This window comes from Myotis myotis, unplaced genomic scaffold (genome assembly GCF_014108235.1).
Source record: "Myotis myotis isolate mMyoMyo1 unplaced genomic scaffold, mMyoMyo1.p scaffold_m19_p_11, whole genome shotgun sequence".
Lineage (NCBI taxonomy): Eukaryota > Metazoa > Chordata > Mammalia > Chiroptera > Vespertilionidae > Myotis > Myotis myotis.
This window is the reverse complement of record NW_023416315.1, coordinates 7,549,453-7,571,969: the sequence shown is the minus strand read 5'-3', so window position 1 is coordinate 7,571,969 and position 22,517 is coordinate 7,549,453. Positions and strand designations below refer to the sequence as shown.

Sequence of the window (22,517 nt, the reverse complement as noted above, 5' to 3'; positions counted from 1 at the left end):
CCTTGGCTGGCAGACACCTGGATGCGGGAATTGGCCAATCTTCGCACTGTCCTGCCCACACTGAGCACGCCTGGGCTTGGGAGAGAAGCAAGAGTCCGGTAGTCTATGCTCCCCAATGTACCCCGCGGACAGGGCGGGGGGGGGGGGGGGCAAGGCTAAGAGTACAGGGCCTTTCTCGCTTCCATCCTACCAATTCACCCCCACAGTGCCTGGCCTAGGGCAGATTCCCGAACTGCACACAGAAACTTGTGTGAGTGGGCTCCATCTTGGCCGTGTAACACACTGCCCAAGGTCCTGCCCCAAGGGCAGGAAGAGACATTTCCACGGGTTCAAGGCAGAAAGTGAGAGCAGAATTCCTGGCACAAAGGCTAAGTGCTAAGGGTGGGGAGACAGGAAGGGAGAGTCAGAATCCTGGGAACCAGGGGTCAGCCATCTAGTGAGCCTTTCAGATACTAGTGTTGCAGGGGCTCTCAACACCTTTACGGAGGGGGGAGTGGGCAGACTGCTGGCTGAGGGTCAGACCACTTCAACTTGCAACAGAGCAGGGACCCCAGCTGGGGCCGGCAGCAAGGCCAGCAAGGAGCCTGAACAAGCAAGGCAGGGGCAAAGAAACCCTGCCCCTGCCCCCGCAGCGGTTAGGTAGGCAGGAGCGGACACACCATCTCCAGCCAGAGAAGCAGCCGAGGAGCCTGCTGAAGGAAGCTGCCCCGGAAGGAAAGTATTTTACTTTGGGGAAGAAGGGCAGATGGGCAAGAGCACGCAGGAAACTCACAGTGCGGGGGCCCTTCTGTGCCTGGAGTGGGCACACAAGTTCCGGAGGGACCTTACAGCCAGGCCCTGAGCCCCAGGCCTGGGGGTCTGAGCAAGCAGGTCTGGGTACATATTTCACAAGCACCCCAAGGAGTCCCAGGCTGAATCCCCAAAACAACGTTGGGAAGAATGGACTAGACCAGTGGTCAGCAAACTCATTAGTCAACAGAGCCAAATATCAACAGTACAACGACTGAAATTTCTTTTGAGAGCCAAATTTTTTAAACTCAAACTATATAGGTAGGTACATTGTTATTAACTTAATTAGGGTACTCCTAAGGCTTAGGAAGAGCCGCACTCAAGGGGCCAAAGAGCCACATGTGGCTCACGAGCTGCAGTTTGCCGACCACGGGACGAGACCATCATGCCGATGCCACATCTTAGGAGCACCTCTTCCCACAGTAAAGACATGGGTGACGGGACAGAGGATGACAACAAAGGCTGAAAGCAGCTGAGTCCCCTCTGTGCAGTCTGAGGGCTGTCTTGCAGGTAGGTGGATGCACTGTCATGTGCCAGTTCTGTGTCATGCTGGGAACCAGCAGGCACATGGACTCTCTGCTATTTAATGGAGGGGGAAACTGAGGCACAGCAAAGAGGAATGATTAATCATGGTTGAACAACTGCCTGTAGTAGAGCAGGGACCGGATCCCAGCCTCCTGAGGGCAACTCGGTCCAGTTTGCTGCTTAGGAAGGCACTCCAGAATGATGCAGGTCAAACACAAGGGCCGCAACTGTGGGACTGGATGGGACGCATGGGCTTGGCCCGCTCCAGGGAGATGCTTCTCTCGACTGGCCTGGAGGCGCAGAAGAAGCTCTCTGGCGCGCTCTGTGCAAAGGGCTTTGCTTGTCTCACCCTAAAGGACAGTCCTAGGAGGAGGTAGAGAGATTCTCTGATGAGTTTCCCATTTTGAAATCAGACTGTACCTGCTTGTTATAGAGCCAGGGTGATACCCCAGAGCCAGGCCAGCTGGTCATCCTCTGCCCCTCACCCAGTGTCTTCCCCAGGCCCCCAAGGCTGTGGACAGCCCCACTGGAATGCTCCCCAACGTTCCAGGGGGCTGGGGTGCTCCTTTAAGTTCCTACCCCCAGTAGTCTCTCCCACTTCAGAAAAATCCTCTTGCCACCAGCATATGGGGTGAAATCTTTCGCAATGGGATTATTTCCTGAAGCACCTTAAACATGAACTTGAGATAAGAGCCTCGGCATATGTCAGTGCTGCCCCTGCTCCATTTAGAGGTGAACAAGCTGTGCACCCCCGATGGCCCTGCCTCTCTGGCATGTGGGTGTAACTACCTTGTCACTGCCCACTTCCTGTGCTTAGAGTCCCTACCAAAGGCAGATTCCAGGGCACAGAGCCTGTCAGCATGACCACAAGGGGCAGGGTAGCGGTCTCCCAGGCAATCCTAAGATTCCTGCGCCTGCAGAGCCTGTATCAGGACAGCACAGGGGCCTCCTGACTGGCGTGGGGGTACAGGAGCCTGTCAGGAGGGTCCATGAGGCAGTCGTCAGGATCTCCACCCGTTCCCACAGGATGGATGGGCGGCTTCTGGGTCACGGCCTCCTCCACATGGCGCACTCCCATCTTCTCCGTCCTGGGCACCGCCGCTCAAGTGGGAGGAAAGAGAAGGCACCATCAGACTTGGGGAAAACACAGTACATGAGGATCCCCTTCCCACTGCCAACTGCACCCCAAGGTATATCCAGTGGAAAAATACGGTGGCAGCACAGACCGGAGACATGACTAGGGCTGCAAGCTGATCTATGCCCACGCTGGGACACAGGACCTCCCCTAGGGGCTGTTTGTCCCTTGAAGTCTGAAGATAGTTGGTTGCTACAACCAGGAGGGCACTACGGGTATCCAGTGGGTATGTAACAGGTAAAGGCGAAGGATGCTGCTGAAGACCCACAACCCACAGGACGGGCCCTCACAAAGATCTATTTGGCCTCAAATGTCAACAGTGCTGAGGCTGAGAAAGCCCGCTGGGAAGGCTTTATCATATAACATCTAGTAGGGTTCGCTATTTGCTTCAGATGTGCAAATCCCTGTGTCCCCAGGAGAACCACCTGCAGAAGGGCACAGCTGGGAGCATCTCTGTTTCCTCCCCCACAGGGGGGGGACATGACAACAAATGCTGGGATGAAGGACTCCCCTCCACCCAGCTACAGGTCAGGGCCACCCTACTTCCTACGGAGCCTCTGTCAACCCTGAGACCCAGTCCACTGCTGCCGACTACAGATGCAGAGGTGAGAAATGAGAGCAGAAGCCCTGGCTGGTGTTTCTCAGTGCTTAGAGCATCAGCCCATGCACAAAAGGGTCACGGGTTCAATTCCCGGTCAAGGGCATGTACGGGGTTCCAAGTTTGATCCAGCCAGGCGTGTGTGTGAGGAAACCAATGAATGTGCCTCTCTCACATTGATGTTTCTCACTCTTTCTATCCCCATCCCTCCCTTCCATTCTTTCTAAAATATCAGTGGGAAAAATATCCTCAGGTGAGAATTAACATACACTGAGAGAGACAGAGAGAGAGAGAGAGAGAGAAAGAGAGAGAGGGGGAGGGAGGGAGGGAGGGAGGAAGGGAGGGAGGGAGGAAGAAAGGAAGGAAGGAAGGAAGGAAGGAAGGAAGGAAGGAAGGAAGGAAGGAAGGAAGGAAGCAGGAGGCCAGTTGTAAGAGCCATCAAGAGACCAATCACAGCTCTTTCTCTGTTAAATAAACCATGAGGAGCCTAGGGAACCTCTGTAACTATCATGTTTACTCTGGTTTTCAGTGACCACCTGCAAAGAAAACAATTTCTTGCTTCGGACTTCCAGTAAGCTGCCTCCCATATAATGTAACATCCCCCTCAAGCCTTGTCCCTGGACCGGCCTCCAGGCCAGTAGGCAGTGCCCTCAGGACTGCCCCCCTGCCTGGACCACCCTCCCCACCTTCTTCACCAGCACCTTCTCCGCAACCTCTGACCTGCACTGACCTCCTCTCCAACCTTCCAACTCTGCATAGCCCATTCAGAATGTGATGTTGCTGCCCCAACTGGTCCAGCCATCTGGTTATTCCAAATAGTTGGCACTGCTTGCTGGTCACTGTTCTAAGCACTTGACATGTATTAATTCACTTTACTGATGAAAAACAAAGCACAGAGTGATTAACGTGCCCAAAGTCACACACTAGTTAGCGGGCCGGAAGTTCGTGCTCTCAGCACTGTATCTGTGCTTACAGTGAGTGCCGGTTGCCTCTCTAGCTGGATCATAAGCGCCTGGAGGGCAGGGGTCAGATCCCAGGCAGCCACTGGTTAGTGAATGGTGGGGCACACTACAGAAGCTCACCAATACCTCAGGCCAAGCCCCTTGTGATGGCTGATTTTATCAGATGCTCCTGCTCACACGGGACTGGGAAGATGAGATTCCCTTCCACCGTGTTTCCCCATCCCGGAACTCTACCATGTAGACTTACTTGCATCGGAATGGGGTGGCACCGGGGCACAGGCGTCGACGTGGCTGAAGCGCCGGCCCGAGGAGGTTAGGTACCAGTGCTGGATGGCGGGCTGCGGGTCATACTGGGTGACTGCCACACCATTCACTGCTGTCATCATGAGCATGTTGATCACCTCATTGGAGAGCTTGGTCCTCTCTTCGGTCCTGATCCGGTTCATGGCACTGAATCCACGCTCACAGCAGGAGGTGGAGACGGGCACACAGACCACCGCTGCCACCAGCCTGCTCAGCAAGGGGAAGCGGCAGGGCTGGGCCAGGGCGCTCTTACACAGCATGGAGAGCGGCAGGTTCCTGGCCGTGGCTTTCAGGCCCAGCCACTCCTCCAGGAGGGCTTGCTCGCTGTACCCTGGGGGCATTGAGAGCTCAAAGTACCTGGCAAGGGCAAGGATATCATCATTCCCAAAACTGGCCAGTTCAGTGCCACTTGGCCAGGTCATGGTGTCAAACACCTCCATGTTTTTGAGTTGTGGGGGACGGTGTGTGTCAAACCTCTGCTGGAGGTACTCAGTCCCCGTCAGGATCACTCTCTCCCTGTCTGCCTGGAAACGCTGCTCTGCCATCTCCATTCTGTCTAAGGAAATGCCATGCAGCTGCCCATCCTGGAAGCTGGCATTGAACTCTTCCTCTCTGGGCCCTGCCTGGTGACGGAGGGTCTCCAGAGCGACATAGGCCCGTCCCAGCGTGGAGTTCACCTCCGTAATCAACACCACTTCTTTCCGGCACACCTCCGACAACGGCCTGTAAATGCTCAGGAAGTCCAGCAGGAAGTGGCAGAACTTGATGAAATGGAAGTTCTTCATGAGCTTCAGCATGCCTTTGGCCCTGTGCCCAATCTGGCCCCCGGCCTCTGCCACACTCTGGAGGTGCCGAGCCAGGGCAGGCCAGCTCAAGATGAGCACGGTCAGTGTGCGCCTCCTACTGGCCACCCACTTGACTGCATTCAAGTCCTTGAGGCGGGTGATTTCCTGCTCCAGTGCCGCAGCGCCTTGCTGCAGCTCTGCCAGCCTTTTGTTCGAGGACTGGTAAAACTTGAAGACAGTTCGGATGTGCCGGTCACACTTCTTCACCAGATCAATGCCCCCACAGGCATCCACCACAGCCAGGGGCAGCCGGTGGGCCACACAATGGACAGGCAGCAGCTGGGGGATGACCTCCTGGAACTTTCCCACAAGGCCTCCTCTGTGGCCCAGCATGGTTGAGCCATCGGTTCCCAGACCCACGACCCAACCAGGCTTCCGGAAGGGGATGTCCAGCTCATCCAGTGCAGAGACAATGGTCTCGAAGTACCCATCCACTGTCTCACTGTAGAGCGGGGCCAGCGTGATGTAAGACTCTTTCACCTCCGTCCCCTTCAAGTAGCGGATGTAAATGCCCACACAGGCCTGGTCTGAGGAGGTGGTGGAGCTGTCCAACAGCACGCTCACGCAGGGGGAGTTCCGGACGTCCTCGAGGATCTCCTGCTTCAGAGTCTCAGAGATGTATTTGATGAACTGGGTGCACGCAGTGCGGTTCCGGTACTTGCTCAAAATCGTGGTCCCTGTGCTTTGGAGGAGCTGCAGGACCTTCTCAAAGTCATTCAGTGGCCTCGAGTGGTAGGCGATGGAGTAGGCCGCACTGAAGAAGTGCTCCATGTTGGCCATCAGGTCACTGGAGATCTCTGGGACTAGGGCAGCCTGAGGGGTGTCCTCCTTGATTTTAACAGTGTTGACGCAGAGCTTGTGTGCTTTGCTGACTTCATGGTATTTTAAAGTCTCCACTTTAAATGGCCCCGTGTAACCTTGGACTAACCGCGATGACCTGTCGTGGAGATTCGGTTTTTCTTTGCAAGCTGAGCAGAAGAGCTTGGTCTCTTCTGAGTCAATGACTAACCATGGGAACTGCCCAAACCACGACCTCTGAATGGAGCGGGGTCTGTAAGTCCTCTTGATTTTCCTAGGCCCATCTGCTTCCACGTCACAAAGGCTGGACCTGCAGTAGGAGGCACACGTCTCCACGGGAGGAGCTAGAAGCAACGCAGATTCCACAGCCGAGGCCTGCGTGTCTGCCTCTCCGGCAGCCACCATCTTCTTTTTCCCTTGGGAGCAAATCAAACTGCTTGATTTTGCTGCCCAGATCTCTGCAGTCTCCCATCAGCTAAGACCCCCAATGTAATACGTATCCTGATGCAAAGCAGAAAGGATGAATGTGGTCCACCTTTCTAGAGAGCATCACTGACTTCCCCATTATTATCTATGGAAGTCAAGAATTGTTTGCTAATCCCTGTGGGCTCTTTAGCCAGCTTCCCCCTCTCTATCCACACAGTGACCCAGGATCATGTGACATCAGCTACTAATAAGCTTAGTTGACCACCTTGGCCATAGATGCTACTGGATAAACAGGTGGCTTTAATCCTCTTCTGAGGCATCACAAAGAAATGAGGTTAAACATCCATAAGCCCTTATGAGCCTTTGAAAGAAGGGAGGCACAGAAGTATAAATAGGAGCACTAGCCAACAAGTTACTGCTGGAGATATGCAAAAAACTAACTCCCACAGGCCAGCAGTGCTAAAAACCAGAGGAGGAGAGAGAGAGAGAGGCTCACAGGCCTGTGGGCACATCGCTGATCAGAACCAGCACCTCCCACACCCCTCCTCCCATCAGCTCAACCACAGGTCCCTTTAGCACTTCTGCTCATCAGAGTTCCTTATTATTTCCATACTGTCCTGGTTTCCCAGTTTTCTACGCTCTGAGGTCAGGGTTAATTTCATATTCATCTCTGTCTACCCAGAGTCTGATATAGGGCCTGGTGCACAATAGGCTCAAGTTAAGTATGGCTGAACTAACTCTGTGTGACTTGCCACAGCTACCTGGGCCCTTGGGCGTGCCCTCCAGAACTCAGTAGATCGATACTCACCTGGAAAACGACCTTTCCCCCACTTCGTCCCCTTTGGATCCTTAGTCCAGGGTGCAGCTCTATGTTCCAGTTTTGATATCAAGTCTGGTTTGGTAGCCACAGGCCCTATTGCAAGGACAAAGAGTCATACTGATGTCACTGCTATGGACCATCAAGTCAAGTAGCCCGTGTGAAGCTATTTATGGTTCCTGAAATATTCAGGGATGCCTCTGGCTCTATCTCTTAATCGTCTATTCAGCCAGGGGCATGATGGATGCCCATTCATCTAGGGTGCCAATTTATTCTTAAAACCCAAGAGGTACCCAGAGTAGGGTGTATCCATTAGCCAGGATAAATAGCTTCCTTAGATCCATGGGCCACAGGCCAGCCAAATGCATCTAGAGTGGAAAGCATGAAAATAGGAAGAACCATGGGGGCTAAAGTAAAAAGAGAGAAGACAAGGATGATAAAGAAAGCCAGCCGAGAAGTGGAAGAGTGCCACCAACTACTGTCCCGTGCACTTGAAAGGCCCCTTAAAAATGTCCACCACCTGCCATGAAACCCGAAATCTGACTAGAAGAGGTTCATGTCTTTGGGTTAAGTACTGCCCTTTATTTAAAATGTGAATATCCCTCAAGGGTATACAAAGAACTCACTTTCTTGATTTAAAATAAAATCCATTAGTGTCCACTTAGATGGTTCTGTACGTGTCTATGTGAATGTGTGTATACACTTTCTTTGGAAGGACATACAGACAACTGATGACTGTGGGGCTACTGGGGAGGAGCAAAAGACGAGGTCACGGGGAGATTACTTTCACTAATCAACTTTTAGGTGATTGAATGTATGTATAAAGATCAAAATCAGAAAATAGAGCATGGATATAATACTACTATCTAATCCACAGTCCACAACTACGTTTCTTCAATTGTCTCGAAATGTCCTGTGTAGCTATCTATATGTCTATCTTTCCCAGGCCAGCAACTAATCCAGGATCATAAGCTACACTTAGTTGGCATGTATCTTGGGTCCCATTTGTCAGCCCTTCTTTGTCTTTAGTTATCAAGGCATTATTTTCTTTTTCTTTTTTCTTTTCACTGTGGTAAAATATATGTAACATAAAATTGACCATTTTAACTATTTTAAGTGTTCAGTGCAGAGATATTAAATGTATTCATAATGTTGTACAACCATCATCACCATCCATCTCCAGAACTCTTCATCTTATAAAACTGAAACTCTATACCACTAAATAATAACATCCCTATCTCCCAAACCAAGAACCCCGTACCCATCATTCTACTTTCTGTCTCTATGATTTTCACTACTCTAAGTACCTCAGCTACAGGTAATCAAGCAATATCCATCTTTTTGAGACTACCTTATTTCAACTAGCATAATGGTAATGTCCTTAGGGTTCAGCCACATTGTAGCAGACTACAGAATTTCCTTCCTTTTTAAGGCTAAAATAATATTCCACTGTATGGATAGACCACATTATGCTTATCTGTTCATCCGCTGACGGGAACTTAGGTTGCTTACATGTTTTAGCTATTGTGAATAACAGTGTTATGAACGTTGTTGCACAAATATTATCTTCAACAACCTGTTTTCAATCCCAAGTAGAAATGTTGTATCATGTGGTAATTCTATTTTTAATTGTTTTAGGAACTCCCCACTGTTTTCCACAATGACTGTACCACTTTACATCCCCACCAACAGTGCACAAGGGTTCTAATTTCTCCACATCCTCACCAACACTTGCGGTTGTTGTTTTTTTGGCTAGTAGCTATCCTGGTGGGTGTGAGGTGGTATCTCAATACAGTAGTTTTTATTTGCATTTCCCTAGTGATCAGTGATGTGGAGCATTTTTCATGTGCTTATTGGCCATTTGTATAACTTCTTTGGAGAAATGTCTATTCAAGTCCTGTGTTCATTTTTTTAAAATTAGGTTATTTGGCTTTTTGTTGCTGAGTTTTAAGAGCTATCTATATATTCTGGATATTAATTCCTTATGAGATGTATGACTTGCAAATATTTCCTCCCACTCTGAGTTACCTTTTTACTCTGTTGACAGTATCTCTCAATGCACAAAAATTTTAAATTTCATGAAGTCCAATTTGTCTACTTTTTCTTTTGTTACTTGTGCTTTGCCATCATATCCAAGAAATTACTGCCAAATACAATGTCATGAAGCATTTGTCCTGTGTTTTCTTCTGAGAGTTTCTTATGTCATACATTTAGGCCTTTGATACATTTTGACTTAATTTTTATATGGTTTAGATAAGGATTGAATTTCATTCTTTTGCATGTGGATGTCCATTTTTCCCAGGACCAACTGCTGAAAAGACTTTCCTTTCCCCATTGAATGATCTTGGCACCCTTGTCAAAAATCATCTGACCATATACATGAGGTTCTATTTCTTGGTTCTCTGTTCTATTCCATTGGTCTATCGTCTGTCTTTATGTCAGTACCACACCACGTTGAGTACTGTAGCTTTGTGGTAAGTTCTAAATTCAGGAAGCGTGAGTCCCTCAGCATTGTTCTACCATGTGGTCTGTCCTGGAAAATGTTCCACGTGTACGTAAGGATGTGTTTGCTGTTGTTGGGTAGAGTGCTCTGTATATATCTGTTAGACTAGCTGATTTATTGTGTTACATCCTCTATTTCCTAATTTATCTCTGTCTGGTTGTTCCATCCATTATTGTGAGAGGGGCACTAAAGTCTCCAACAATTACTGTAGAACTTTCTATTTCTTTCTTCAATTCTGTATTTTGTTTCATATATTTTGATAGTCTGTCATTAGGTACATAACAGTTTCTAATTGTTATATCTTCTTGCTGTGTTAAACTTTTTATTAACATATAATGTTATTCTTTGTCTTTGGCAATCTTTTTTAATTTAAAGTCTATATTGTCTGGTATTAGTAGAGCCATGCCTGCCTTTTTTTGATTACTATTTGTATGGAATTATCTTTATCCATCAGCTAACTTTCAATCTATTTGTGTCTTTGGATATAACGTGAATCTCTTATAGATGGCATATAGTTGGAATATGCATTTTCATCCATTCTACCAATCTCTGTCTTTTGATTGGAGAATTTGATCCACTTTTACTTTTAAAGTAATTACTGATAAGGAAGAACTTGCTTCTGTCATTTTGCTATTTGTTTTCTCTATGCCTTATAGTTATTTTGTCCCTTATTTCCAGGATTACCGTCTTCTTTTGTGTTGACTCTTTGTAGTAAAATGTTTAAATTCCTTTCCCATTTCCTTTTGTGTATATTTTATAACTATTTTCTTTTTGATTACTATGGGGGTTCCATTTAACATCCTAAAGTTGTAACATTCTAATTTGAATTTATACCAGCTTAACTTCAATAGCACACAAAAATGCTGTTCCTTTACAGCTTCGTCTCCTTTACCCCTATTGACTACTGATGTCACAAAATTACATCTATGTACACTGTATGCCCAAAACATAAACTAATGGTGATTTTTAAAGCATCAATTGCTGCTGGAATTCCTAAGTTATGCTCAGCAGCCTGTTCTGTAAGGCTTCTGTTATTATGTGCTAATAAAAAAAAAAAAGAAGTAAAAGCTTTATAACATGAAAAGTTGTCTTTCTGCTTTGATGCATGAGAACCTTGGGTGCTTGACAGAAAAAGACGAACAGGAAGCAGATGGAGGAGATAATATTCGGGGAAGGTAAGAAACACTAGGACCTGCATCATTCTCGTGCCTAGTCTAGCGGCACCTGGGCCACTTGGCCACCAACCCTTGCTGGCCCCTGGAAAGATAAGGCAGCCTGGCACAGACGAAGTGGAGGACACAATACACAATACTCTTTGTTGCCTCCATACCTTTGCTCACGCTGTCCCCTCCCGCTGTCATGTCTAGATGCCCTTCCACCTCCCTGTCCAGCTAGTTTTCAACTCAGTTAAAACAATTCATACTCGGTGAAGACTTTGCTGATCTCTCCCTCTGTTGCCCAGGAAAATTAAGTCACTCTCTTTGGCAGCCCTGGACACTTTTCCTGAACCTTTTTTTTTTTTAATCCTCACCCGAGGATATTTTTCCATTGATTTTTTGAGAGAGTGGAATGGAGAGGGAAAGACAGAGAGAAATACCGATGTGAGAGAAACGCATTGATTGGCTGCCTCCTTCCCACACCTGACCACAGGGCCGGGGCCAGGGAGAAGCCTGCAACCGAGGTACGTGCCCTTGACCGTGCCCTTCGGTCCGCAGGCCGACACTCTATTCACTGAGCCGAACCGGCCAGGGCATGAACCTCTTATGGAGCTTGTGTTATTTTAGTTTCTTATTAAAGTATCTGCCTCTCCCCAAAACCCGCCAGCCTCTCGAAAGCAGAGACCTTGCTCAGACCTTGGAAGCAGAACGAGTTCAGGTGCGGCAGACACATAGTGGGTACTCAATAAATGTCTGGTGGAGGACGGGTGATAGCTGGGTGCGGAGGTGATAAAGTACAGTATATCCCAAAGCAAGGCGAGATCTGAGGTGCGGAAGATAGACTCATTCTCTGCCTGTAAACACGGAAAGGGCAGAAATGGGAAGATGACCACAGCCACAGTGCCCTTGTGGGTTTCTCACATCAGATGATGGTGATGAACAAAGGTCTACATGAATCTTTACCCAGGGAGGCCAGCAGCTCATAATTCATCCGCATCACGTCTCTGTACAGCTCCTTCTGCGGCTGGTCTAGCACGCCCCACTCCTCCCGCGTGAAATACACGGCCACCTCCTCAAACACCACCGGGAGCTCCTGCAACAAAGAGCAGCCGTCACGCGGTGCGCCTCTTGCATCAGACACTGGCATGACACTTTCGGGTGCCTCTCAGGGCCTGCATTTCCTAGGAAGCTCGCCAAGAGGCCAGGTGTGCTCTGAGGAACTAATTTATCCTTCGACCTAAGCAAATTCATGAGGCCTGGAATTAGTGAATAAGAACCAAATAAGCCTCAGTGGGATCCCAGGGTCTCCTGGGAGGAAATATGAACACGCTGGAAGAATAGGGGTCTTGGTAGAGCCTTATGGCTGCACCCTGTCTCCTCCAGTCCTGAGGGGTGTCCTTACTCAGCCGTGACTACTAAGGTGACCTCTGCCTCTAGGAGCACCTGCTGGAATTTCCCACAGGGGTGGAAAGGAAGGAGTAAAAAGCAACTAAAGATGCGACTATGCTTACACAGGCTTTATTGCTATAGGAATTCAGATTATAAGAGGTTTGGCCTGTCTATTAGCTTCTAATCTAAAAACTAGAAGGAACATGAATGTGAAGAGAAATAAGTCTTGACACTTTTTTGGATTCTGGAAAAATTCGAGCTTACGAACTTTAGCTGCGCCCTTCCGATGTTAGATAAGAGGAACGTCTGAGCTGTGCTCCTTGGTATACTAGAGGGGGTGCTCAAACAGATTTGTAGCAAAATCCTATTTATAGGGAACAGTGAAAAATGGGGAGGGTTCTAGTTACTCAAAGATTCCAGTTTACAGTTTTCTCACAGGCCGACCTTCCAAAGAATTAGAAAATTACAAAATAAACCGAGAATTTGAGTCTTCTAGGACCCACGAGCGCTGCAGAGAGTGGGAGGAAAACACTGCGCTGGCGGCAAGGCCTGGGGGGAGGTCAACACCATGAGAGCCCTCGGACTCTGGACACGTCACTCCCAATGGTGCGTCCAACCAGGCTGCTCCCCCAGCCTCAGAGCAGCACTGAAATCACTACACGAAAGAACGTGTGTGAAGAGCCGTGGCAGTGTTTACAAGTGCTCCATGATTCCGCAGTCCAAGTTGAAAAGGAAATGTGAATTTGATGATTTACTAGTAAGCATGCTGCAGTTGTTCTGTGGTTGTTTTGGATTCTGGATAAAGATTACTATTCTGAGTCTAGGTGCTTCCCTGCTATCAGAAGTTAGAATGTTCTGTCCCACTAATTATGTTTTGTCATCTGCAGAAAGGAGATGATAATAATAGGGCTGTTGTCTTAAATAAATGAGAGTTCGTGGAGAGCACTTAAAACAATGCCTAAGACATGACAAGCATCTTAGCTCATGGTAACATTAGTAGCAGGTAAGCTCATATAATTTCTTCATCATCATCACACAATGTATGTTGTTCTCAGTATGGAATCCTCCCCTGGAGATGCAGCAACCATTATGAACATATTACCTGGCTGCAGGATTCAGCAGAGTCATTGCGCACAATGTTAGTGTTTGAGGAGCTGCTGACGTCACTGGCGGTTTCTTTATGCCTCACATGGGAAATGCAGTCTACATACAATGCAGGAAGTGCTCCATTCCCCGCAGGCTCCTTCCGTTCAGCTCGAGAGCTGGGCAGGAGCTGGGCCGTATCACCATAGGCTCCCAGAGGCACCGGGGGCTGCAGAATGGGATATTCTGGGCTGGCATCTCGGATGTTCCGGAAACGGGCTGCCCAGATGGGGTCCTGTGTTGCCAAAGCACTGATGCAGAACAGGTGAGCTTTGCTCTTGGCATGATATTTGAGAGTCTCCACCTTGAACGGTCCTGTGTAGCCTTCTATCAGTCGGGACCGTCTGTCTTTGGCGGAGGGGTGTTCTCGGCAAGCGGAGCAAAAGAGAGCCGTCTTCTCCTCATTCATGACCAGCCACGGGAACTGTGCAAACCAGGACTTCTGGATGGACCGGGGTTTCAAGGGCTTTTTGCATTTTCCTGCACAGCCTTCCTTGATGGTGCCACTTTCTGCTCTGAAATGGGAAAGACAGGCTTTCGTCTGAGGGGGGAGGTCCGGTCCAGCTTCTCTGGCTGGCCCATGCATGTCCACTTCCTCCAAGTAGCCCATCTTGTTTTTTCCTTTAGATAAAAGAGACAAAGGGAATTGCCTTCAAGTCCTAGAGTCAGAGCCACTGCCAATCATAGACACATCAACTACGAAAGCTGAAGATCACACACACCAAAGTGACAGCCTCTCCCCGCATTCTCTTCCTTCAGTCCCCCAGCTCCCAGGCCCACCTTACTGCCTCCAGGAGGAAATCAGGTGGGTTTAAGCAGACGTTTTTTGGTGTGTGTGTGTGTGTGTGTGTGTGTGTGTTTTTTAATTTAAAGGATAGACACATCTGGCCAAAAGGAGATTGGTGCAATTTGATCTCTGCAACCCGAGACAGTGGCACAATCTTCAGGACTTCAAATTTATTTATAGATAAGAAACTGAACTAATAGAACATAGGGTCAAAAAAGAGATTTGAAGCCAAATATAGCTGTATCTCAGACACAGTGCGGGTTCGGTTCCAGACCACCACAAGAAAGTGAATATCGCAATAAAGTGAGTCACAGAAATTTTTTTATTTCCTAGTGCATATAAAAGTTATGTTTATACTATACTGTAATCTATTAAATGTGCAATAGCATTATGTCTAAAAAATGTATGTACCTTAATTAAAGAATACTTTATTGCTTAAAAAAAGCCAATCATCGCCCAGCCGGCTTGGCTCAGTGGTTGAGCACTGACCTATGAACCGGCAGGTCACAGTTCGATTCCCGGTCAGGGCACATGCCCAGTTTGCGGGCTTGATCCCCAGTGTGGGGCGTGCATGAGGCAGCCGATCAATGATTCTCTCTCATCATTGATATTTCTCTCTCTCCCTCTCCCTTCTTCTCTGAAATAAATAAAAATAAAAATAAATAAAAAGCCAACCATCACCTGAGCCTGTTGGAAAAATGGCGCTAATAGATTTGCTTAATGCAGGACTGCTATAAGCCTTCAATTTATTTAAAAAAAGAAAAAAAAGCAGCATCTGTGAAGTGCAAGAGAGCAAGGTTTGCCTGTGCTGCGACTCCATACTCAGCAGGAGTCCCCTCCACAGTATTCTCTGACAGACAGGCATCAAGACAGCTTTGGTCCCAGAGTTTCCTTAAGCTGCTATCCATCTTTCTATAACTTCCACCTTGGGGGGCTGCTTCAGCCCCTCGAGAGAAACAAAGTCCATTCCTCTGTTACACCACAACCCTTCAAAGAGGTGGAAACCCTCATAACCTCACTAAGATTTTCCTTCTTCAAGTTTCTCTATTTGCTCCTTAGTTGAAATGCAGCTTAGACAACTCAAACTCCTCTGGAGACGTTTTTTTTTATGCATCGATGTAAGTTCTGATGCCCAGGGCCAAGAGCTTAAGAGACCAGCCTATAGAACTGCGCTAACCCAGGAGTACAAAACTCCGAATAAGAGTCAAGCATGGAAGAACAAAACGAATAGTATCAAGAAGTCTAGGGCTTGCCCTGACCGGTGTTGCTCAGTAGTTAGAGCGCCAGCCCAAGCACAAAGGGTCTTGCGTTCAGTTCCAGGTCAGGGGCACACACCTCGGTAGCAGGTTCAATCCCTGGCTTGGGTCGGGGCACACGCAGGAGGCAACCAAGTGATGTGTCTCTCTCACATCAATGTTTCTCTCTCTCCCCCTCCCACCCTCCCTTCCACTCTCTCTAAAAGTCAATAGAAAAAATATCCTCAAGTGAGGATTTAAAAAAAAAAAAAAAGAAGCCTAGGGCTCCTGTGGTCCGTCTGAGAAAGACCATGAGGGAGAGCAAACTTCTGTGACTCAATTCACAGAGGAACTTGTTCCCACCCCCTTTTCCTCCCTCAGGAGGGGCTGGGTTAACTCAGTCTCTTACACAGTAACAGGTTACCATATGGCCCGGCTCTGCTTGAACCAAGCCAATCCCTGGACAGGACAGGTTTATCCAAGGAGGGAAACATAGCTAAATCCTTAGAACTTAGTAAATGACTATTCATCCATCCATCCATCCATCCATCCATTATTCAGTGATTATCTATTGTGCAACTACCATGTGCCAGGCATTGTTCTTGGCACTGGGAATACAGTAGTAAAGAAGAGCAAGTCGCCCTAGCCGGTTTGGCTCAGTGGATAGAGCGTCGGCCTGCGGACTGAAGGGTCCCAGATTCGATTCCGGTCAAGGGCATGTACCTTGGTTGTGGGCACATCCCCAGTAGGGGGTGTGCAGGAGGCAGCTGATCGATGTTTCTCTCTCATCAATGTTTCTAACTCTCTATCCCTCTCCCTTCCTATCTGTAAAAAATCAATAAAACATATTTAAAAAAAAAAAATAAGAAGAGCAAGTCATGCCTTCATGGCATTTATGCCAGGGGACATGTGCATATTTTAGTTATGGTGAAGATGGGGTGGGGGTGGGGGAACATTCATGGGTAAGTTGGTAGAGAACAGGGAGAAGCAGAGGATGAGACGGGAGTCCTCTCTCCAGCTAAGCCCCTGACCCCGGTGCAGGTCCACACTCACCTGGGTAGTGGCTCAGGAGATGCCTCTGGCCCTGGACATTGCCTTGCCATGGTTCGGACCCTTGCTCAAACTCACAGAACAGCTCTGGGTTGGCAATAGTTGGTCCTGAGTCAGGAAGAGAGAGAGAGAAGCATGAGATCTTGGATCTAGATCACAACACTAAGGAAAGATCCGTCTGTGACATCCTCTCAGCATTGTAGGATAATTGGTTAAGGAGGCAAATATAAATCTCAATATTTTAGCATAATGGTTTAGAAATGCCGGTATCCATGAGGCCCCTAAAAGAAAGGGACCAGTGAAAGCAATGAGGGGCACAGCAAGGTATGAAAACTATTGGTTCAGAACAGAGGCTCAAACTCAAAGGCTGAGAAGGAGCAGAGCGATAACACAACTGAGAAAACTGTGGCCAACCGTGTACTGGGACAGCTGCTACTCCACTCCGGGAGGAGGCCACCAGGCGGGCGCAGGGCCGGCACTGCCTGATGATCCCATTTTTCAAGAGAAGCCAGAAATCCATAGTTTTATGTGAAAACTCACAATGGTTAAATACTGATAACTTATATAGTATTTTTTTAAGAAGCCAAACAAAAGTGTTGAAAGCAAAAAAATAAAATAATCTGCCGAAACCGGTTTGGCTCAGTGGATAGAGCGTCGGTTTGCGGACTGGGGGGTCCAGGTTCGATTCCAGTCAAGGGCATGTACCTGGGTTGCGTGCACATCCCCAGTGGGAGATGTGCAGGAGGCAGCTGATCAGTGTGTTTCTCTCTCATCGATGTTTCTAACTCTCTATCTCTCTCCCTTCCTCTCTGTAAAAAATCAATAGAATATATTAAAAATAAATAAATAAATAAATAAATAAATAAATAAATAAATAAAAATAAAATAAAATAATCTGCAAGCCTAATCTGGCCCATGAGCTACTACTTTGCCACTTCTGGTTTAGAAGAATTAGTGGTTTTCAAGTGTTTTAGCACAGGAAGAAGACCCAACCCAGCAACAATCCCCTACTCACAGAGAGCGAAGACTGTCATTCTCATAACTCTTAGACACAGACCAAGATGAAAAGAAGAAAGGACAGGCATGACAGATGGCCATCAAACTGAAATCAGAAAATAGTATCTATGCAAGCACACACCTGAAATACAACTGCCGCTGTCCATGGTACACAGAGTCTGCCCATAGAAGCAGAGAAAGGACATTCAGAAAATAGAAAGATAACACATGGGCACAAAATTTTAAGTTGTTTTATCTTATTCAACCTCTATGACAATCCTATGAAGAGGGAAGTCAAGGCTGAAAAAGGCCACACCAGTGTCATATGGTAGAGCTGGGACTGAGAACAGATTTCCACACTCCAGGTCTGACACGCTTTCTACCTCGTGTCCTGTGGGCAACAGAATTCACCTTGCAGTCCAACATAACACAGGTAGGAATTCCCATCTGGCAACTTGGGATATCCTGAGGCATCATGGCGTAGCCCAATTTTCCCCAATTCTCTTGGCCAATTTAAAGAAAGGGTAGTGAGTGATCATGACCAGGTAGAAAAGGTAAGTTAGGTAAGTGAGAAAAGGGACTGAGCAGATATAAACAGTAAAAAGATGCCTGGAAAAAAATGGTAGGATTCCATAAAATTCTCAAGTATGTCACAGTCGGATGCACTTGGGAATGCCAATCCAGACTCACTCAGGTGGGGGGAAGTGAAACCACACCCTGGGGTGCCACCAGCCTGTCAGAACCACAGATCTCCTTCTGCTGCTGACTCAGCAGCATCCATTCCTCCTGAAGCAAGTACAAATGATGTCATCAAATGTCACAGGAGCCTGAAAGGAAAAATTATACCAGCTAAGGACCAACTTCATCCTTAGATCAGTCTTTCATACCTGTGTTCATGATTACCTAAGGTCATCTCCTACTCTGGGAGTGTAACAGATTGAAGGAGGGGGCACTGTCAATCAACATACAAGACTACATCCCATGTCTCACCACCTGGTTTCAAATCACAATGTCAGTGAGGCTCAGTCCTCTAGGAAAGGCAATGCACTGAAACAAAAGAACCATAAAGAAGGCTGAATCGGGAATTCCATAATCCCTTCCCTGCCTGTTCTTCAAGGGCTTCCCACGGGAACCATTAGTTCTCAGCCTCAGCAACAACTCAGGGCATTCTATTTAAAAGTTTATTTATTTTTACTTATTGATTTGAGAGAGATGAGGAAGAGGAAGAGAGAGAGAGAGAGAGAGAGAGAGAGAGAGAGAGAGAGAGAGATCAATTTTGTTGTTCCAATTATTTATGCATTCATTGGTTGATTCTTATATGTACCCTGACCGGGAATTGAACCCACAACCTTAGCGTATCCGGATGATGCTCTAACCAACTGAGCTACCAGGGCCTCAGGGCACATTCTTTTGCAAAATCTTGAACAATGTAAGCTTCCCTGAGGAAGATGTACCTGAACCTAGAACTAGTTGAAAGTCAAGCAGAATTATGTCTGAATGAAGTTGATGATCAAGACAGGAAAAGCTTTGGAGCTGAGAACCACATCCCATCAGCTTATAAAGCAGCTCTGACCCACCAAGAAAAGGCGACAGGGAGTGCAGGCAATGATTTGGGGAATATAAAAGAGCAATAACTGCCCAGCCGGTGTTGCTCAGTGGTTGAGTGTTGACCTATGAACCAGGAGGTCATGGTGTGATTCCCAATCAGGGCGCATGCCCAGTTTGCGGGCTCGATCCCCAGTGGGGGCATGCCAGAGGCAGCTGATCAATGTTCCTCTCTCATCATTGATGTTTCTCTCGCTCTCTCTGAAATCAATAAAAATATTTTTAAAATTTTAAATAAAAGAAAGAGCAATAACTAGCTGATGTAAGAAAATGGAATCCTCACCCAGCAGTGGACAAAATGAGAAACAACTCAAATTATACCACTAATTCCTCAAAAGACTCAGGTTGAGGCAGCACTTCGAACCTCTGGCCTGGGAACAAAGGCAGTGAGGCCACAATTATAAGAATTTTAGGGAAATCTGTTTGCCAACAAATGCCTATTGAGAGTCCCCAACAAGACGCAGTAAGATGACAGAAGCTGACAAAGACCTCCCCTCCTACTACATGCTCAGAGCTTCTAGGTAGAATTTTGTTTTTCCACTGTGGAGTGGTGTTAACTAACAACTGGACTTCCAAAATTCTAAGGATAAACTCTAACAGGGCAGACAGAGACCAAAACAGGTTGGGGTAGGAGGTGAGGGGACAGGAGAGGAACTGAGGAAATGGAGGTGAGACATGGAGAAGAAAAATTTACCCCCCCCCAAAATATATATATATATATATTAATAAAAGAGAAAGATGCAAATTAACCATCACTCCACCACACCCACAAGCCATGCCCACAAGCCAATCAGGAGCCAGTATGCAAATTAACCCAACTAAGATGGCGGCGGCCACAGAGCTGGAGCAAGCAGAAGGCTTGCGTTGCCCCCAGTGATGGAGGAAGCCAGGCTTCCCACCTGCCCTGGCCGGCCCTGGGCTCCGCTCAAGGCTACAAAGTTTCAATTATAGAAGATAAATAAATCCCAGATACCTGCTTCCAGCCCACCAAAAGAAAAAAGAAAAAAAAAAAGGAGAGGCTGGGAGCTTGGGCCGCCGGAGGACGTGGCCAGCTTGAAAAACGGCCCTCAGCCCCTCACCCAGGCTGGCCACACCCCATGGGGTGAGGGTCCCCAGTGGGGGTCTTGACCAGCCTGTAAACAGCCATCAGCCCCTCACCCAGGCTGGCCAAGCACCCCAGTGGGGACCCCCACCCTGAAGGGGGTGTGATCAGCTGCATACAGCCATCATCTCCTCATCCAGGCTGGCCAGGTACCCAAGCAGGAACCCCACCCTGATCCGGGACACCCTTCAGGGCAAACCAGCCGGCCCCCACCCGTGCACCAGGCCTCTATCCTATATAGTAAAAGGGTAATATGCAAACTGACCCTAACAGCAGAAGGTCTGGGAATGACTGATCACTATGACACACACTGACCACCAGGGGGCAGATGCTCAATGCAGGAGCCGCCCTCTGGTGGTCAGGGCACTCTCACATGGGAGGAGCTCTGCTCAGCCACAAGCCAGGCTGATGGCTGCCAGTATAGCGGTGGTGGTGGGAGCCTCTCCCGCCTCCTCAGCAACGCTAAGGATGTCCGACTGCAGCTTAGGCCTGCTCCCCGCTGGCAAGTGGACATCCCCCGAGGGCTCCCGGGCTGCCAGAGGGATGTCTGACTGCCAGCTTAGGCCCGTTCCCCCGAGGAGGGCTCTAGTATATATATATCATTAATAGCCTCAGAGAGCTAAGATATCGCAGCCATCAGTTATAAAAGAAATAGTCAGAAAAGGAAGTAGTCAGATAAATTTGCTCTATTTATCCTTTTAAATTTTATACCATGAACATTTATCACCCAGTCAAAGAAATAAAAAAATAAAATTATCAACAAAAAATAATTTCCCACCCCCAAAGAAAAAGAGCATTTTGGGAAATAGCTTCCTTGGTCTAAGTCCTTCCATTGAGGTGACTCTGAGGGGGACATATTCATTTCCATTTATAACAAGTTCTAATAGGTTTGTTTAAAATTGCCTTGTAACTTTATACTCAAATTTCAAGCCCATGAAATACCTATTTTAACTTCAAAAGTAGAAGCATCTTGAGAAAAACAATACAGATAACTCTTATCAGTCACTATTGGATTGTATATTTAAAAAATAATTTGAGTATTTTTCTTACGAGTCAATACATGTTCACTGCAGAAAGTTTAAAAATAAGCAGAAAACGTGTTTTAAGGCCACCCACAATCATCTTGGAGCTCTAGCAATCCTGTCAAACCCACAGAACTCTAACTTCAAGCATTTTCCCCCACCTTTCCGCCCAAAGCCTGAAGCAAGCGCATGGAATTATGATTTTGAGCAATGCTCAGACTCTCCATTCAGTAGCTAGAAGCTGGAAACAGAAGTCGGCAAGAAATATGCCAGATGCTTTCTTTTTCTTTCAGCCCCTCCTTGGGAACGGAGCTGGGCAGGTGCGAGCCCCGACCCTGCCTCTGGGGGAGCCCACCCCTTGGCTCCCACTGGCGTTTCATCCCAGGCTGGGCCTCTTGGAAACGACGCACGTCTCCATCATGACACTGAGCGGGTCGCCCCCGCCCCCCGTCCCCCGCCCTCCCACATCCACCGAGCGGCCCTGGGCGGGGTGGTTTGGCCGGAGGACCAGGGGCTCGAGCCGCGGTGTCCGCAGATCCCGGCGCAATGCGCCCGGAGGCAGCCGCCAGTGGCGTCAGAAGAGGCGGCGGGCGAGCAGGCGAGTCCTCCCCTGCAAGGCTGGCTCACCGGCGGGGACTCCGCCCGGGACTCACGGGAGGGGCGGGGCGGCTCTCGGGCCCTTCCAGGCCTACCTTCCCCGACTCCCTGGGTTCCATGGCCCTGCTTTCGGCGGCCCGTGCGGACCCCGCCACCGCCTCCTGGCGCCTCCTGCCCCGCGGCCACCCAGGGCACAGGGCCCTCCGAGGACGGGGGCGCTCTCCCACGGCTGGGGGGCGGCAGCGCCCCGGGACCCTAGCGGCTCGTAGATGGGGCCACAGTCGTGCTGAGGGAACCACTTTACGGCAGCTGCTTAGTCCAAGGCGGCGGGGCTCCCGGGATGCGGGGTCCTGATTGGACGCCGAGGAGCTCGCTCTCTGCCCTTCCCGCCTTCCTCCTGCAGATTGGTTACCAGGTAACGTCTCCAAGACGCTCTCTCAAATCCTGCCGTCAGGGCAGGGCACTCGGATTGGGCCATGACAGTTCCTGTTCTTTCACCTGTTTCCCTCGCACTTGTAGGGCCAATGTCAACCTTGAAGGTCCCAGACTTTAGTCAAGGAGGGCAATGCTTTTTCTGACATTCATTCAAAAAACATCGCTGGTTGCTTACCAGGCACTGTGCAAGGTTTGGGAATACATACTTGAATAAAACAAAACTCACAGTCTACTAGGGAAACAGACTACAAACATAATTACAAAATAAAGAGACAAGTGCAATGAAAAAGGCAAGCTG

General features: G+C 48.3%; 1 protein-coding gene across 3 annotated transcripts; it reads right to left on the bottom strand.

The window, feature by feature from the left end:
* ZNF862 (zinc finger protein 862) lies at nucleotides 1–22,069 on the bottom strand. Of its 3 annotated transcripts, XM_036327398.1 has the most exons (8): nucleotides 21,880–22,069; nucleotides 18,149–18,285; nucleotides 16,466–16,570; nucleotides 13,350–14,011; nucleotides 11,822–11,951; nucleotides 7,190–7,294; nucleotides 4,257–6,371; nucleotides 1–2,415 (listed from the first exon to the last, which is right to left on the bottom strand). In XM_036327398.1, exons 4-8 carry the CDS (start codon nucleotides 13,998–14,000, stop codon nucleotides 2,243–2,245), a joined length of 3,174 nt encoding a protein of 1,057 aa, XP_036183291.1. In that variant the 5' UTR covers nucleotides 14,001–14,011; nucleotides 16,466–16,570; nucleotides 18,149–18,285; nucleotides 21,880–22,069; the 3' UTR covers nucleotides 1–2,242. The 3 variants fall into 3 exon arrangements, with proteins under 3 accessions (XP_036183291.1, XP_036183290.1, XP_036183289.1); XM_036327397.1 differs by lacking the exon at nucleotides 18,149–18,285; XM_036327396.1 differs by lacking the exons at nucleotides 18,149–18,285; nucleotides 21,880–22,069 and adding an exon at nucleotides 17,601–18,118.
* Between the last annotated feature and the right edge of the window lie 448 nt (nucleotides 22,070–22,517).

What these genes read in the sequence shown, in the direction of transcription:
- ZNF862 (XM_036327396.1), bottom strand. Translation starts at nt 17,664, where the DNA reads ATGTCCTTTCTCTGCTTCTATGGGCAGACTCTGTGTACCATGGACAGC. An exon ending in TGAGCTGCTGGCCTCCCTGG is followed by an intron (nt 7,295 to 11,821) that starts GTAAAGATTCAT and finishes TCCTTGCAATAG; the next exon opens with GGCCTGTGGCTACCAAACCA. An exon ending in GCCACCCCATTCCGATGCAA is followed by an intron (nt 2,416 to 4,256) that starts GTAAGTCTACAT and finishes CTCCCACTTGAG; the next exon opens with CGGCGGTGCCCAGGACGGAG.